We start from the raw sequence: 13,492 nt of genomic DNA on the forward strand, positions 1-13,492 counted from the left end.
ACTTAGGACTTTCCATGAAATTAGAATTTTAGGAGAACTTTCACTTAGATTGAATTCAAACAAATTAAGGAAATCAAGATACACATTTAGGAATTACATTGAAATTAGATCTTATGATGCATGTCACGTAGTTCTCACATTAATATAGAGTTAAATGAGCCATTTAAAAGAAATTCAAAAGAGTTAACTTTTGGAATTGAAGACCGATTATCGGGCATGAATGGTGCATGTGGTGGTAACTCCCCATACCTTCCATTCTCGTAACCAGATAACGAGTCTAGATTTCTGGTCAATTATGGGTCCTAAATCCCTCATCTAGGTGGCGACTCTGTCACTCTCTTTTGCGTGGAATTTAGATTGCCTTAGTGATCCCAAGTTGACGGAAAAGATGAATTAAATCACACCTTGCTAGGCTCGGCGACTTACCCCTGCCCTTATGGGTACTGGGTTGCACGTTTGTTTGCACCATATGGCTTGGCTGTTGCCTGCTTGGTTGGGTAATTAAAATCAATAATAAAAAATGCACACGGCAATCGCATGGGTACGAGAGACCAAGAGAGAGCGTGGCGGCTCGCGCTCCACCCCTCTCACTGGATCGGGTCCCACAGTCTCCGCAAACAGAAAAAGAAGTCAAAGGATTCTTGGAAAAAGTTCAGTACTTAAATCGTTTTATCACTCAGCTTACCAGTACGTGCGAGCCGATCTTCAAGCTTCTGAAGAAAAATACGTTCAAACAGTGGAACCCTGAATGTCAGGAAGCCTTTTAAAAGATCAAAGATTGTTTGTTATCACCTCCAGTCCTGTCACCAGCAGTCGCAGGACGATCATTTCTCCTGTATCTTTCAAACACGGATATGTCTCTTGGATGTATGTTGGCGAAAGAAGATCCAGAGACATGAAAAGAAATGATAGTTTATTATCTCAGCAAGAAGATGTTGGAATATGAACTAAATTATACTCAACTGGAGAAAACCTGTTTAGCACTAGTGTGGGCCACTCAAAGGCTTAGACACTACTTGCTATCACGAAGAATCTACCTCGTCTCTCGTATGGATCCGATGAAGTATCTCTTCGAGAAACCAGCCCTGACTGGCAGAACCACGCGTTGGTTGTTGTTGTTGTCAGAGTTTGACATCACGTATGTCACCCAGAAGTCTGTCAAAGGCAGAATCATTTCAGAGCAGTTAGTTGATGCACCCATTGAAGATGCGGAACTGAGCCGTGAATTTCCAGACGAAGGAATCATGACGATCAGAGATATCCCCAATCTTACTACATGGACCATGTACTTTGATGGAGCATCCAACTCGAAAGGCAAAGGGGTCGGCATTGTCTTTGTTTCACCTCGAGATGATCACATACTAATTTCTATCAAATTAGACTTTGATTGCACCAACAATGTGGCTGAGTACGAAGCTTGCATAGCCGGTCTGGAAGCAGCTCTATCCTTGGAGGTACAAGACCTCGATGTATACGGTGATTCTCTGTCAATCATCTGTCAAACAAATGGAAAATGCCTCACCAAAGAAGATAGGTTGATTCCATATCACACTTACCTTACGAGTCTGATGAAGAGTTTCCACAACATCAGCTTCACCTATATCTCTAGATTGAGAAACAGGTTTCCAGATGCGCTAGCCACCCTTGCGTCTATGGTTGATATTCTGGTTGGGGTGAAGGTCCGTCCTTTTGCAATAAAACGACATGTCGTCCCAGCACACGTACACATGGTTCAGATAGCAGTCAGATGCCCAGATGGAAAACATTGGTATTTCGATATAAAAAATCTTATCTCTGGCAGGGGACACCCCCTAGAAGCCTCTTTAAAGGAGAGAAGAGCACTACATAAACTGGCATCTAGGTATGTCATTTGTGGAGGAGACCTCTACCGTAGATCACTTGATGGAGTTCAGCTCCTTTGTATTGATGAAGATAGAGCTGCAGAAATCTTAGAAGATGTTCACTCCGGTGTCTGTGGTCCTCATATGAATGGCAAGATGTTAGCACGGGAAATCCTTCATCTTGGTTATTTCTGGACTACACTCGAAGCAGATTGCTTTTTGTTCGTCAAAACATGTCACTTATGTCAGATCCATGCTGATTTGATACATGTGCCGCCGTCAGAGCTTCACTCGCTCACATCTCTGTGGCCGTTCTCAGTATGGGGTATTGACATCATTGGCAAAATCTCTCCCAAGCCATCCAGTGGGCATGAATACATACTTGTTGCAATCGATTACTTCACTAATTGGATCGAAGCACAATCATACACTTTGATATCGTCAGCATCAGTCGCAAAGTTCATCAGGGCCAACATCTTCTGTAGATATGGAGTCTCTCACGAATTGATATCAGACAATGGTTCGCATTTCAAGAAGGAAGTAGCATCACTGTGTGAAGAATTTAGAATCAAGCACCATAAGTCGTCTCCATACAGACCTCAGACTAATGGTGCTGTCAAAGCAACAAATAAGAATATCAAGACTATTCTTCAAAAAATGACCCCATCTTACAAAGATTGGTCCAGTAAACTCCCGTTCGTACTCCGGGCATACAGAACGTCTGTCCGCTCGTCTACTGGAGCCACTCCTTATTCGTTCACATATGCTATGAAAGTTGTCCTACCCATCGAGTTGAAAATCCCGTCACTCAGAATCCTGATGGAAAGTGATCTATAAGAATCTGAATGGGCCGGTATTCGTCATCAAGAGTTGTGTATGATGGATGAAAAAAAGATTGAAAGCAGCGTACCATGTACAAGGCTATCAACGCAGATTAGAAAGAGCTTTCAACAAAAAAGTTTGAATCCGTGAACTCAGAGAAAGGGGATATGGTGCTTAGAGAATGTTGAGCTTCTATCTTCGATCCACGGGGAAAGTTTAGACCTAACTAGTCTGGCCCCTACGTCGTTGATGAAATCTTGCTCGGAAAAGCTGTCAGACTTCTTGACCAAAACGGGGATAGAATTTCTGAACCCACTAACCTCTATCAGTTAAAAAGATATTAATCCTAAGAATGATCGAAGACCTTCTTTTTGTCAATCAGATTCTAAATGACTCATCACCCCACTTCTCAGCAAAATCACGAACTACGCAGACCTGATCCCATCCTCTTTGGGGTACGTAGGTAGCCTGACAAACCCAGGTTCGGTCGCTCTTTGGCAAAGCCTAAACAGAACCCTTCACATTACCCCCTTCGATCGTTTTTCCCACAGAAAAGCCACGAACTACATGGACCTAATCCCAACCCTTCTTTGGGGTATGAAGGCAACCTGGTCAATTCAGGTTCGGTCCCATTTGGCAAAGCCAAAGCACCCAACTAGTTTCCCCATAGAAAAGCCTCGAACTATGCAGACTTGATCCCAACCATTTCTTGGGGTACGTAGGCAACCTGATCATCTCGGGTTCAATCATCATTGGTAAAACCAATAAACCTTTTCATTATCCCCACAAACATTCCAAATGTTTAGAACAAGAAGATCTGAAGATCTGCTAAGTCGAAAATCTGAAAGGGCGGCGTAGGCAAAATTAGGATCAACATACCTGTAGAAACACAACCTGAAACATGTTTCTAGCAAAAGTTAAGGTATAGACGGTCCGTCAAGTTGAAAATTCACAAAGGATGACTTGATTGTTGGCAGGGCATATCTTCAGAATGACCAGTCAGAGAATTCTTTAGTACAAAACAAGATGAGTTAATACTTCAAACAATCTAAAGGGTTTCTGGACCATGATTAAAAACCAGGGGCAAGGAACACTGCCTATGCGTAAGAACCTTTAAACTCATCTATCTAGGGTTTCAGCTTGCCTAAATAAATCAAAAGCATTTGTTTCGATAAAATCCCTCCCTACATGGGAATCCAGAAAAACAGAAGAAATTTTATTTTCTCCCCTCAGCAAAGTCCTTGCCTAGCGAAGGTAATCATATGTTGAAGGAAGGCACAACGAGTTCCTTTATCTCAGAAGGTCAGGATCCAACTCAATACTTCAGGTCTCAAAAGATCGACTTAGTATCCCGTGTATAGATCTCAGAAGATCATCTCAGCATCCCGTGTACAGATCTTAGAAGATCAACTCAGTATTCCGTATGCAGTTCTCAGAAGATCAAGATTCAGCTTGGTACTCCATGTACAGAAAGGAGACGTTCGAAGGAATGTAACCTTGGAGTATGTGGCTATCAGAGTATTTTACTTTCAATAAAAATGCTACCCTTGTTTCCAACCTTGTATTTCACTTTCTCTTGTCTATGGGAATAACTACACTAGGGGCATTTTTGTATTATTAATCATAGAAATATAATTAATAACACAAAAATACATGATCAAATCATCAAGAAACCATTCAAGGGGCGTTTTTACATTATTAGTAGTCACTAATAATGCAAAAATGCTCAAGAATGTTAGCCTTTGTTAAATACTGCAAATTACTTTCACATGTTTAAGATTCCAAGTTGTTTCTAGAACTATATTAGGGGCATTTTTGTATAAATACCCATTTAGAATGGATGTCTATTTATACAAAAATCCACTTTTCTCAGAAAGCAACAAGCGCAAACAATTGAAGATAAAAAAACAAAAAAAGTCAAAAGTGATCCATATATGTCTGATCAATGACAAAATACATCTCATCCCCAACTGGGGGAACAAAAAAGAAAAAATAGAATACACAAATCACTGCCCTGGTGGTGGTAAATCTCTTGGATCCTGCTCTGGACGATCCCAAACAAAGAAAGGGGAGGGCATGTCTGTCCTAGGCTGGGAAGCTGAAGACCCCCCGTGTCTCCACCCCCTGAAACCTGGACACTACTCAGCAAGCGATCTAGTGAACTGGATCCTGTCCCGGAGTCAAGCCTGTCGGGATTCGAACCAAGCTCCGGTCCGATAGCTGCGGCTGCTCTGTCGCTAGGGCCAACGTCTGGCTCAGGAGGAGGAGGTGCATACATGCCTCCGGGACCAACTCCAACCCTCACCTTCGTCGCCCGGGCAGTGATCTGTCTCGCTAGCCTCTTACCCCATCAGGCAAGGTAGTCTCAGCAACCCTGAGGTCCTCTGGGACGTAGTCCTCATCGGACTCGTCATCTCCCTCACAAGTACTACCTCCACCCTCTCCTACAGGCATCTCTGGCTTGTATACCTCCTCTAGCTCAGGGTCTCTCTGCCTATGCCTCCTCCCCTATGTCCACAATATGTATCAGAACATCAAGATATATCAAATCATAGGTACAAGAATTCAAATTTCAAAAATGAGAAAAGTAGATACATGTCTGGTCCGTGGACCCTCGCCTGCAGTTAACATCTGTCTCAAGGTCTCTATCTCATGCTGGAGCCCAGTATTTGAGATGAGCGTCCCCCTCTCGAGCTGCTGGCATCCTCTCATTCCTTCCTATCTCCTCACTGGCAAATGTCCGTAGAGCACCCACCATCAGCAACAGCTGTTTTGCCTGATTGTGAGGGATCTGCAATTGCCAAGCAAAATCAAATAAAAAATGCGAGCAAAATTCAAATTCTGAAGTTAATGCATAATCAAAATCACTTACCCCAGCATATGTCTCCAGAATAGGGTACCCAATCGCCCCTGATGGCCGAACTATCTCAAACTCCCCTCTCCTGTCACAGGAAGGTATCGTCCAGCATGGCAATGGAAAGTACTCAGGAAGTGAATGTCATGCCCCAAACCCCACCCTAGGCGTAGGACATGACAGCGCCGTATACCTGCAAAGCAAGCTCTACAAGTATACAAGGCTAACAGAATAATATCAGATCCAAGGATAAAAATAAGCTAAACTTAAAGAAATTTAGCAAAATCTCTTACATGTTTCACATAATACTCACTGTCAAATTGATCAAATGAAACTAAAAGATCTCCAAAGTTAAGGCTCGACTTCCTCGTTCGCCTCACGAGGATCTAAATCTGAAAATGTTATAAACCACGGTCAGCTGAAAAGCTCAGTACTTAATAAAGCACCACTCTAAGTGTAGGTCTAAGCATGCCAAGGCTCAATAAGGGTCAAACAGAAAGGTAAGAGCTGAATAATGAAGTCCCAAACAGAAAGAGTGGGTATAATGACAATCCAAAGAGCATATCAAAACAGAATACTGAACAGAGGTGCAGCCGAAACTAAATAGTATCAAACAGTAATTAAAGCTAGTATCAAAATAGAAGTCAAAGACAGAATCTAAACAGAAACTAAAGCCAAAGAGGGTGTCCAGAATATCAGAACAATAGCCAATGCCATAGGGTGTTCAGAATACAAAGTCCAGAATGGAAACTCCACTTCGAGATCATCGGCTTAGTCCAAAAAGCAAGTTATTTTCACCCCAACTGCCCACGAGTCCAAAAAGCGTGTTATTGCTTACACCGACCGCCCACGGTGTCAGAACTATTTCCTCAAAGTTTAAATACAAGTCGACAGGGCCAGCGTTTTATCACACTGACGGGCCAGAAGTTCCAGTGTACTACCCCCACGGTGGGTCCAGAGTTGCCAATTGTATTACCCCCATATGGCAGGGTCGAGAAATAACCCAAGCCTCCACCAAAGTGTCCAGAAATAGAAGGTGAATCCAAAGTCCATAATAGATAGTTCCAAAGGTCCAGATAACAGATCCAAAGTCCAAAGTCCAAAACAGATATTTTCCAAAGGTTCAGGTGTCATATCAAAGGTTTGTAAAAACTGGAATAACCAAAGCAATGGCGGTAACAAACAGATGGTATCAAAGAGTTCATAAGGATGAGAGACAAAGCTCAGCAAAAGGGTTCCATAAGGGATCAAAAAGTTCACTTTGTGGGTAAAATCGACAATATCGTGGCAGGGCAAAAATCAATGTAATCCATATCGGTACAAATCCAAAGAGCCCATATTGAAACAATATCATAACGAAACTGAAATCAAATGGTATATAGGATAATAAGAATAGCATGCTAGACCCAAGTGATAACTGAAATCGTATAGGTACAAATCGGAGGTACACCAACAATAACATATGTAATCAAAGAGTATGGGTTAACGGTTCACCCAAACTAGTACGCTATTACGTACCTCGATGTCGATTGTATCCCTCGAATTCGCGATAAGGATTTATTTCCTTCAGGGAGAAATGATTTTCCTCCACTTAACTATGATGTTCTTTTTTTGCCATACCTTTCCATACGCTTCAACAACTCCAAAGAAAAAGAATCGTTTGCATCCTTGCTTCATTCAGAGAAGAGAACTTTAAATTCTTGCTTCCTATATGTGAAACCCACATACCTCTCTCTATTTCTATCTCTTCCCGTTATGTAAAGGGAGGGATAATTCGAACCGTTCAGATATGGAGGATTCCTATACAACTGCAAGGGATTTGGAGTTTCGAGAGCATCACTAACTTCTCACCACCAATCCTAATACATCAGGTTGCATGAAATAAACATGGCTTGCATATGTAATTTGGATGATCTGTACATCTCCTCTTGATCGAGCACTCCATCAATCCTTGTTATTTATTTGAGACACTTGCCCACTATCTTTCTATCCGGGGTTGATGGAGCCATCTGATGGCAACGGATGCACTTGATGCCCACGCCTGTCCATCTTAATGGAGGAATTAAGCCTTTGCAGAGAGTCACTCCTTCAATGTAATAAAGGGAAGTTTAAAGGCTTCTTCTCCTTCCCACCTTTCCAAAAGGCCAGTACACACACAATTAGAACTGGAAATATTTTCCTCTTGCTTCCTTCCTCTCTCTTCCAACAAAAAGCACTCTATTCATAGGTGACGATAATCGTCAATTTAAGTTAAGGTAGGTGCCGTGCTCCAACACAATTAGGTGTACGTCTCATTTCAATTATATTTAGAATCCCGTTCATACTAAAACTCCACGCTACAATATAGTCACATATAACGAAAACCGAATTAAAGCCTAATCAAATTTCTTGGACGTTTTCTCATCTAGATCACAATCCAAAATTATCTCCAAAGATATTTCCTTTAAAGTTAGCAAATCATACGCACACTAAGAGAAAGACGTTTTAAATTCCTAAAAGTTCTCTATCTCATACATCCAAGCCATATGAAGATTGCTAAAATCTCTCCTCCTTTATACCAAAACCGTCCAACTCTCTCTCTCTCCCATTTACTTTTTCTTTCTTATTGGCCAAAAATTTGAGGGGTTCTAAAATGAATTTGAAAACTCAGAAACCATTTTGATAATGGCACTCTTTGCAACCCCAAACGAAGCTTAAGCTTAGTTTGGTAATGGCACCCTCTACAACGCTTAAAATCTTTAGTACCCTATTTTTGGTAAAGACACCCATTCGACTATGGGCTTTCCCTACGATAGGGCTGGGTGTTACAGTGAAGAAGGACCAGCCCCTGAAGAATCGGGTCGAGTAGCTTGTCTGCGAGACGCTCGGGCATGAGCTCTCGGTACAGCTGGTGGGCGAAGAGCTGTCCTCGCTGGAGAAGTAGACGACGAAGTAACTCTCCTGGCATGAGCATATCCGTCTCCCATGATCTCTGGGTGATCATCCAAGGGTCTCCACCTGACCGACCAAATCACAAACCATGTGTCACTAGCATGAATATAATTCAAAAGCAAAAAGATTGCATTAGGGAAAATGAAAGCAATTTAAAGTACTCACAGTATCCAGCCGAATCCGGTCTATGGCTCGACGAACCTGATCTTCCGAATACAGAGGGCGTGATCATGTCTCCCCTACTGTCTAGCGTCTCTGTGCTGGAAAGAAAACCCTCGTCGGATGTCTCGGTACAAGAGCGAGAAGGCAGAAGCACTCGTAGGCCCATGCCTGTTCAAAGTCATCAGAAAATATTTCAATTGCTTAAACAGTTCATATCATAAACTATGAATTAAAAAGAAGCTAGAATATTTTCAAAATAAAAGAGAGAAGGGATAGAAGCGTACCGTTCAAATGTACCAGAGACCGCACAGAGAGTGTGATCCGTCTCGTGACAAAGCATCCATCTCACGGATCAGATAAGCGTAAGCTGCTCCTCCACAGTTATACGCCGCCAGCCTGTCGATGTCGCGGATGATGCTCAAGAACTCTCTCCGAACTGTGTTCCCTGTGTTGCTGAATAGGGTGCGGCCCAGAAGGCCCATAACAAAACTCCTCGCCAACTGGCGATAGTAGTCATCTCCTGGAACTGCTGGTCTGGCTGGCCAGTGATCTAGTCGCCTCATCCGGAGCCTCGGCAAGGAAGCATGTGAAGGTCTACCATCCTGGTCCTGAGGATTGTGCTCTGGCACTCCTAAAAGCTCTCTGACATTTGCCTCTGTAACATCGATCAACTGAATGGGGATTCCTCCCATCTGAAGTCCCGTCAGTGCGGAAAAGGCTGCAGGAGTCATCATGACTATCCCAATCAGGAAGTGGAAAGTGTGGGTCCTCTCCCACCATCTCTCAACAAGAGCAAACACAAAACCTGTGCCCACCCCCTCAGAATCGGTATAGACAAATCTGTCTAAACCTTTCCCCGCTATATATGCTTGAGCCCGAGGGTCTAGGACCTCCCATCTAGTCCTGGGGTCTCTCACAGACCATCTCGTAACCATATGAGGAAGAGCCTGTGTCAAAGGCGACGAGAAACGACTAAAGAGCTATACTACTGAAAGCGCCAAAAGCTAACTATATTCCTAAGTCTAGGAATTATAAAAAGCTAAGTTCAAAGAAATACCTCCTCGCTGCGAAACAACCGCGAGATGTGTTTTGCCGTACCTCTCAGAAGGGTACCATGGTACCATGGAGCGCGTTCCCGCTCCTCGTCCCCTGAGGACTCCCGTGCAATGTCTCTCCCTCGAATATGAGGCCGGCGTGCCATATCTGCTGAAAGCTGAAGAAAACTCAGAAACGTCGCGAAGAACACGAAGAAAACTCAAAAACCTCGGAAACTTCAGAGAGAAACCAACTCAACTCGTCGGGAAATGAAGAAAATGAAGGTTGTACGGGTATTTAAACACGTACAACCCTCCCATTTTCGTCCCAGACGAATTGGGATTTGTCTGACGAATTCCCAATTTGTCTTAGACAACTTTGGGGGAATATTCCCCCCAATTCGGTCGTTTTCGCCGTTTTGTGCCCGTTTTACTCACATTTCATCCGTGGATTCCGCCAATCTTTCAGGTATGGATCAAGTCAACTCTCTGGGCAGTCCCCAGGTCTCTCAAGTATGTTTATTCGGAGTGTACTCAGCAGAGTCAGCCTCCCGTACCCCCGAACAAATCAAGAATTCGAACATATTTCTTTACAAAGTCCGCGTAAGGCATCCTTTAGGCATCAACCGCCTCTCAAACCTCTGTTTTCGAATTCTAAAACCCTTGAAAACAATCCAAAGCATCCTAAAATCATTCATGACAGAAGCCAAGCACTTCTAAACGAGTCTCGCGCCATGCTAAATTTAATCTGGAACACGTAAACACCCCGTTTTCTTCCCAGCTGAGTATACCAATGTCTACCCGCTATTAAAAAATCCTAAAGGCAATCTTGTGCCACTCAAAGCCTCCCATACAGAGCACTCCTCCTCACCAATGGAGTCAAAGTTCTACGTCAGGACATTTCTCACCCAGCAAATCGATCAATCGCCCTGCAAAGTCAGGAAATGCCAAAATCCTTTCAATAACGATTCGCCTGATAGTGGATTTATCCAAACATGGGTCAATCCAGATCAATCTCAATCTATCAGCGGATGTTTACATCCCCTTCAGAATCAATTCTTCAATTCATCGACAAGATGTCGACCTTTCCCTCCCGAATTATTCGGATCCCCTGCGGAGTTTGCAATCCAAACATGGGTCAATCAAAATCAATCTCGATCTGTCAGCAGATGTTTACATCCCCTTCAGAATTAATTCTTCAATCCATCGACAAGATGCGACCTTTTCCTCCCGAATTATTCGGATCCTCTACGGAGTTTGCAATCCAAACATGGGTCAATCAAGATCAATCTTGATCTCTCAGTGGATGTTTACATCCCCTTCAGAATCAATTCTTCAATCCATTGCCAAGATGTCGACCTTTCCCTACCGAATTATTCGGATCCCCTGCGGACTTTGTACCCAAATCCCTAGCGGAGTTTGCAAACAAAACCCCAGCAAAATTTGTACCCGCATCCACAACAGAGCATGACCAAATCTAGCAATCAAAACTAGCAACAGCCTCGTGAGGCACCATTCCCAGCAAGAGTCTTTCAAAATACTTCCAAACCCAGTGTAAATCTGTTTTCACGCTGTATCTAATCTGAATTAACCTATTATGACGGGTTAACTCTCTAGGGTAAGTCCGTTAGAACACGGTAATCCTTCCAAACCTAGTGTAAATTTGTTTCCACTCGGTATCTAATCTGAGTTAACCCATTATGGCGCAGTAGCTCTCAAGGGTAAGTCTGTCTGCACACAATAACCCTTTCAAACTAGTGTAAATCTATTTCCACGCAGTATCTAATCTCAGTTAACCTGTTATGACACGGTAGCTCTCTCCGGTAAGTCCGTCAAAACACGGTAACCCTTTCAAACCAGTGTAAATTCGTTTCTACGCGTCATCAAATCTGAGTTAACCCGTTATGACGCGTTAACTCTCCAGGGTAAGTCCGTCAGAACACGATAATCCTTTCAAGCCAGTGTAAATCCGTTTTCACGCGGTATCTAATATGAGTTAAGTCGTTATGATGCGTTAGCTCTCTAGGGTAAGTCTGTCAGAACACGGTAACCCTTTCAAACCAGTGTAAATCTGTTTTCCCACTATATCTAATCTGAGTTAACCCGTTATGATGCGTTAACTCTTCAGGGTAAGTCTGTCAGAACATGATAACCCTTTCAAACCATTGTAAATTTGTTTCCACGTGGTATCTAATCTGAATTAACCCGTTATGACGTGTTAACTCTCAAGGGTAAGTCTGTCAGAACACGGTAACCCTTTTAAACTAGTGTAAATCTGTTTCCACGTGGTATCTAATCTGTGTTAACCCGTTATGACGCGTTAGCTCTCAAGGGTAAGTCCATCAGAGCACGGTAACCCTTTCAAACCAGTGTAAATCCGTTTCCACGTGGTATCTAGTTTGAGCTAACCCGTTATGAAGCGTTAACTCTCCAGGATAAGTCCGTCAGAACACGGTAACCCTTTTAAACCAGTGTAAATCCGTTTCCATGCGGTATCTAATCTGAGTTAACCCGTTATGACGCGTTAGCTCTTCAGGGTAAGTCCGTCAGAACACGGTAGCCCTTTCAAACCAGCATAAATCCATTTTCACGCGGTATCTAATCTGAGTTAACCCGTTATGACACGTTAACTCTCCAGGGTAAGTCTGTCAGAATACGGTAACCCTTTCAAACCAGTGAAAATCCATTTCTACACGGTATTTAATCTGAGCGAACCCGTTACAGCGCATTAAGTCTCCAGGGTAAGTCCGTCTGAACACGGTAGCCCTTTCAAACCAGTGAAAATCCATTTTCATGTGGTATCTAATTTGAGTGAACCCGTTACGACGCGTTAGCTCTCCAGGGTAAGTCCGTCTGCACACGGTAGCCCTTTCAAACTAGTGTAAATCTGTTTTCACTCGGTATCGAATCTGAGCGAACCCGTTACAGCGCGTTAGCTCTCCAGGGTAAGTCCGTCTGAACACAGTAGCCCTTTCAAGACCATAATAAACTCACGACTCAATTCCTTAGCAAAGTCGATAAAGTCCGTCTACACATGGTAGCCCTTTCAAACCACCCAGCATAAACCTGTTTCCACGCAGTATCCAATCTGAGCAAACCCGTTATGAAGCGCTAGCTCGTCAAGGTTAAACAAGTTATGACGCATTAACCTCTCAAATATAAACTCGTTTCCACGTTGTATCCAATCCGAGCCAACCCGTTATAACGCGGTAGCTCCCTAGGAAGCGTTTGTTTTTTTCACATTAAACGTTCCGAACCAAAAGTGTTTCACTGCTGCAGTGATCCTACAAATCAAATCAAAGTCCGAGTAAGTCTGTCTGTACACGGTAGCTCGTCAAAATAAAAAAACTATTAAAACACAGTGTCATATTGAAATCTTGTGTACGATCCGTCGTATCATTCAACAGACGTCGCTTTTGACATTTCTATTATCAATGTCCGCACTGGATGTAAAAAATGACATCCCTAGAGGTCCCTCCCCCAGTCAAGTGTCCTTAACCTGACCCAGAGGTCCCTCCCCCAGTCAGGTGTCCTTAACCTGACTTTCGATGTCCCTCTCTGCTGTTAGTCACGACGCCTTTCTCAGGTTTCATTCTAACGGTCATATTTTCAAAACCCCCAAAAAAACTGTCGGCGAGTGGTTTCCACTCAATGACCTGACAACAAGACTCCTCGGTGAAGGTTGTACACCTGAGGATTCGATGTGAATCTTGCAAGCTTATCATTAGCCTTCATTGACAAAATTTTGTTGTCTCCTTACTTTGGAATTCAGGTGCTTCGCACCCTCTACCAAAGAGGGGCATCTGTAGACACCCAATTTTGTCAAGATAGTATTAGTGATAGGTGAC

At 43.1% G+C, this 13,492-nt stretch overlaps 1 protein-coding gene and 1 long non-coding RNA gene across 3 annotated transcripts; one reads left to right on the forward strand and one right to left on the reverse strand.

The window, feature by feature from the left end:
- Nucleotides 1–905: 905 nt before the first annotated feature.
- LOC143861445 (uncharacterized) lies at nt 906–2,678 on the forward strand. The gene has a single exon (XM_077372374.1). The coding sequence runs from the start codon at nt 906–908 to the stop codon at nt 2,676–2,678; it is 1,773 nt and encodes a 590-aa protein (XP_077228489.1).
- Nucleotides 2,679–4,585: 1,907 nt separating this feature from the next.
- LOC143862593 (uncharacterized) lies at nt 4,586–7,712 on the reverse strand. Of its 2 annotated transcripts, none has more exons than XR_013240375.1 (5): nt 7,036–7,712; nt 5,831–5,909; nt 5,536–5,740; nt 5,259–5,454; nt 4,586–5,171 (listed from the first exon to the last, which is right to left on the reverse strand). It is a non-coding gene; the product is annotated as an uncharacterized LOC143862593 (long non-coding RNA). The 2 variants fall into 2 exon arrangements; XR_013240374.1 differs by having other exon boundaries at nt 5,811–5,909.
- Nucleotides 7,713–13,492: the final 5,780 nt, after the last annotated feature.

This window comes from Tasmannia lanceolata, unplaced genomic scaffold (genome assembly GCF_043159265.1).
Source record: "Tasmannia lanceolata isolate RefF3 unplaced genomic scaffold, GAP_Taslan_0.1 ptg000037l, whole genome shotgun sequence".
Lineage (NCBI taxonomy): Eukaryota > Viridiplantae > Streptophyta > Magnoliopsida > Canellales > Winteraceae > Tasmannia > Tasmannia lanceolata.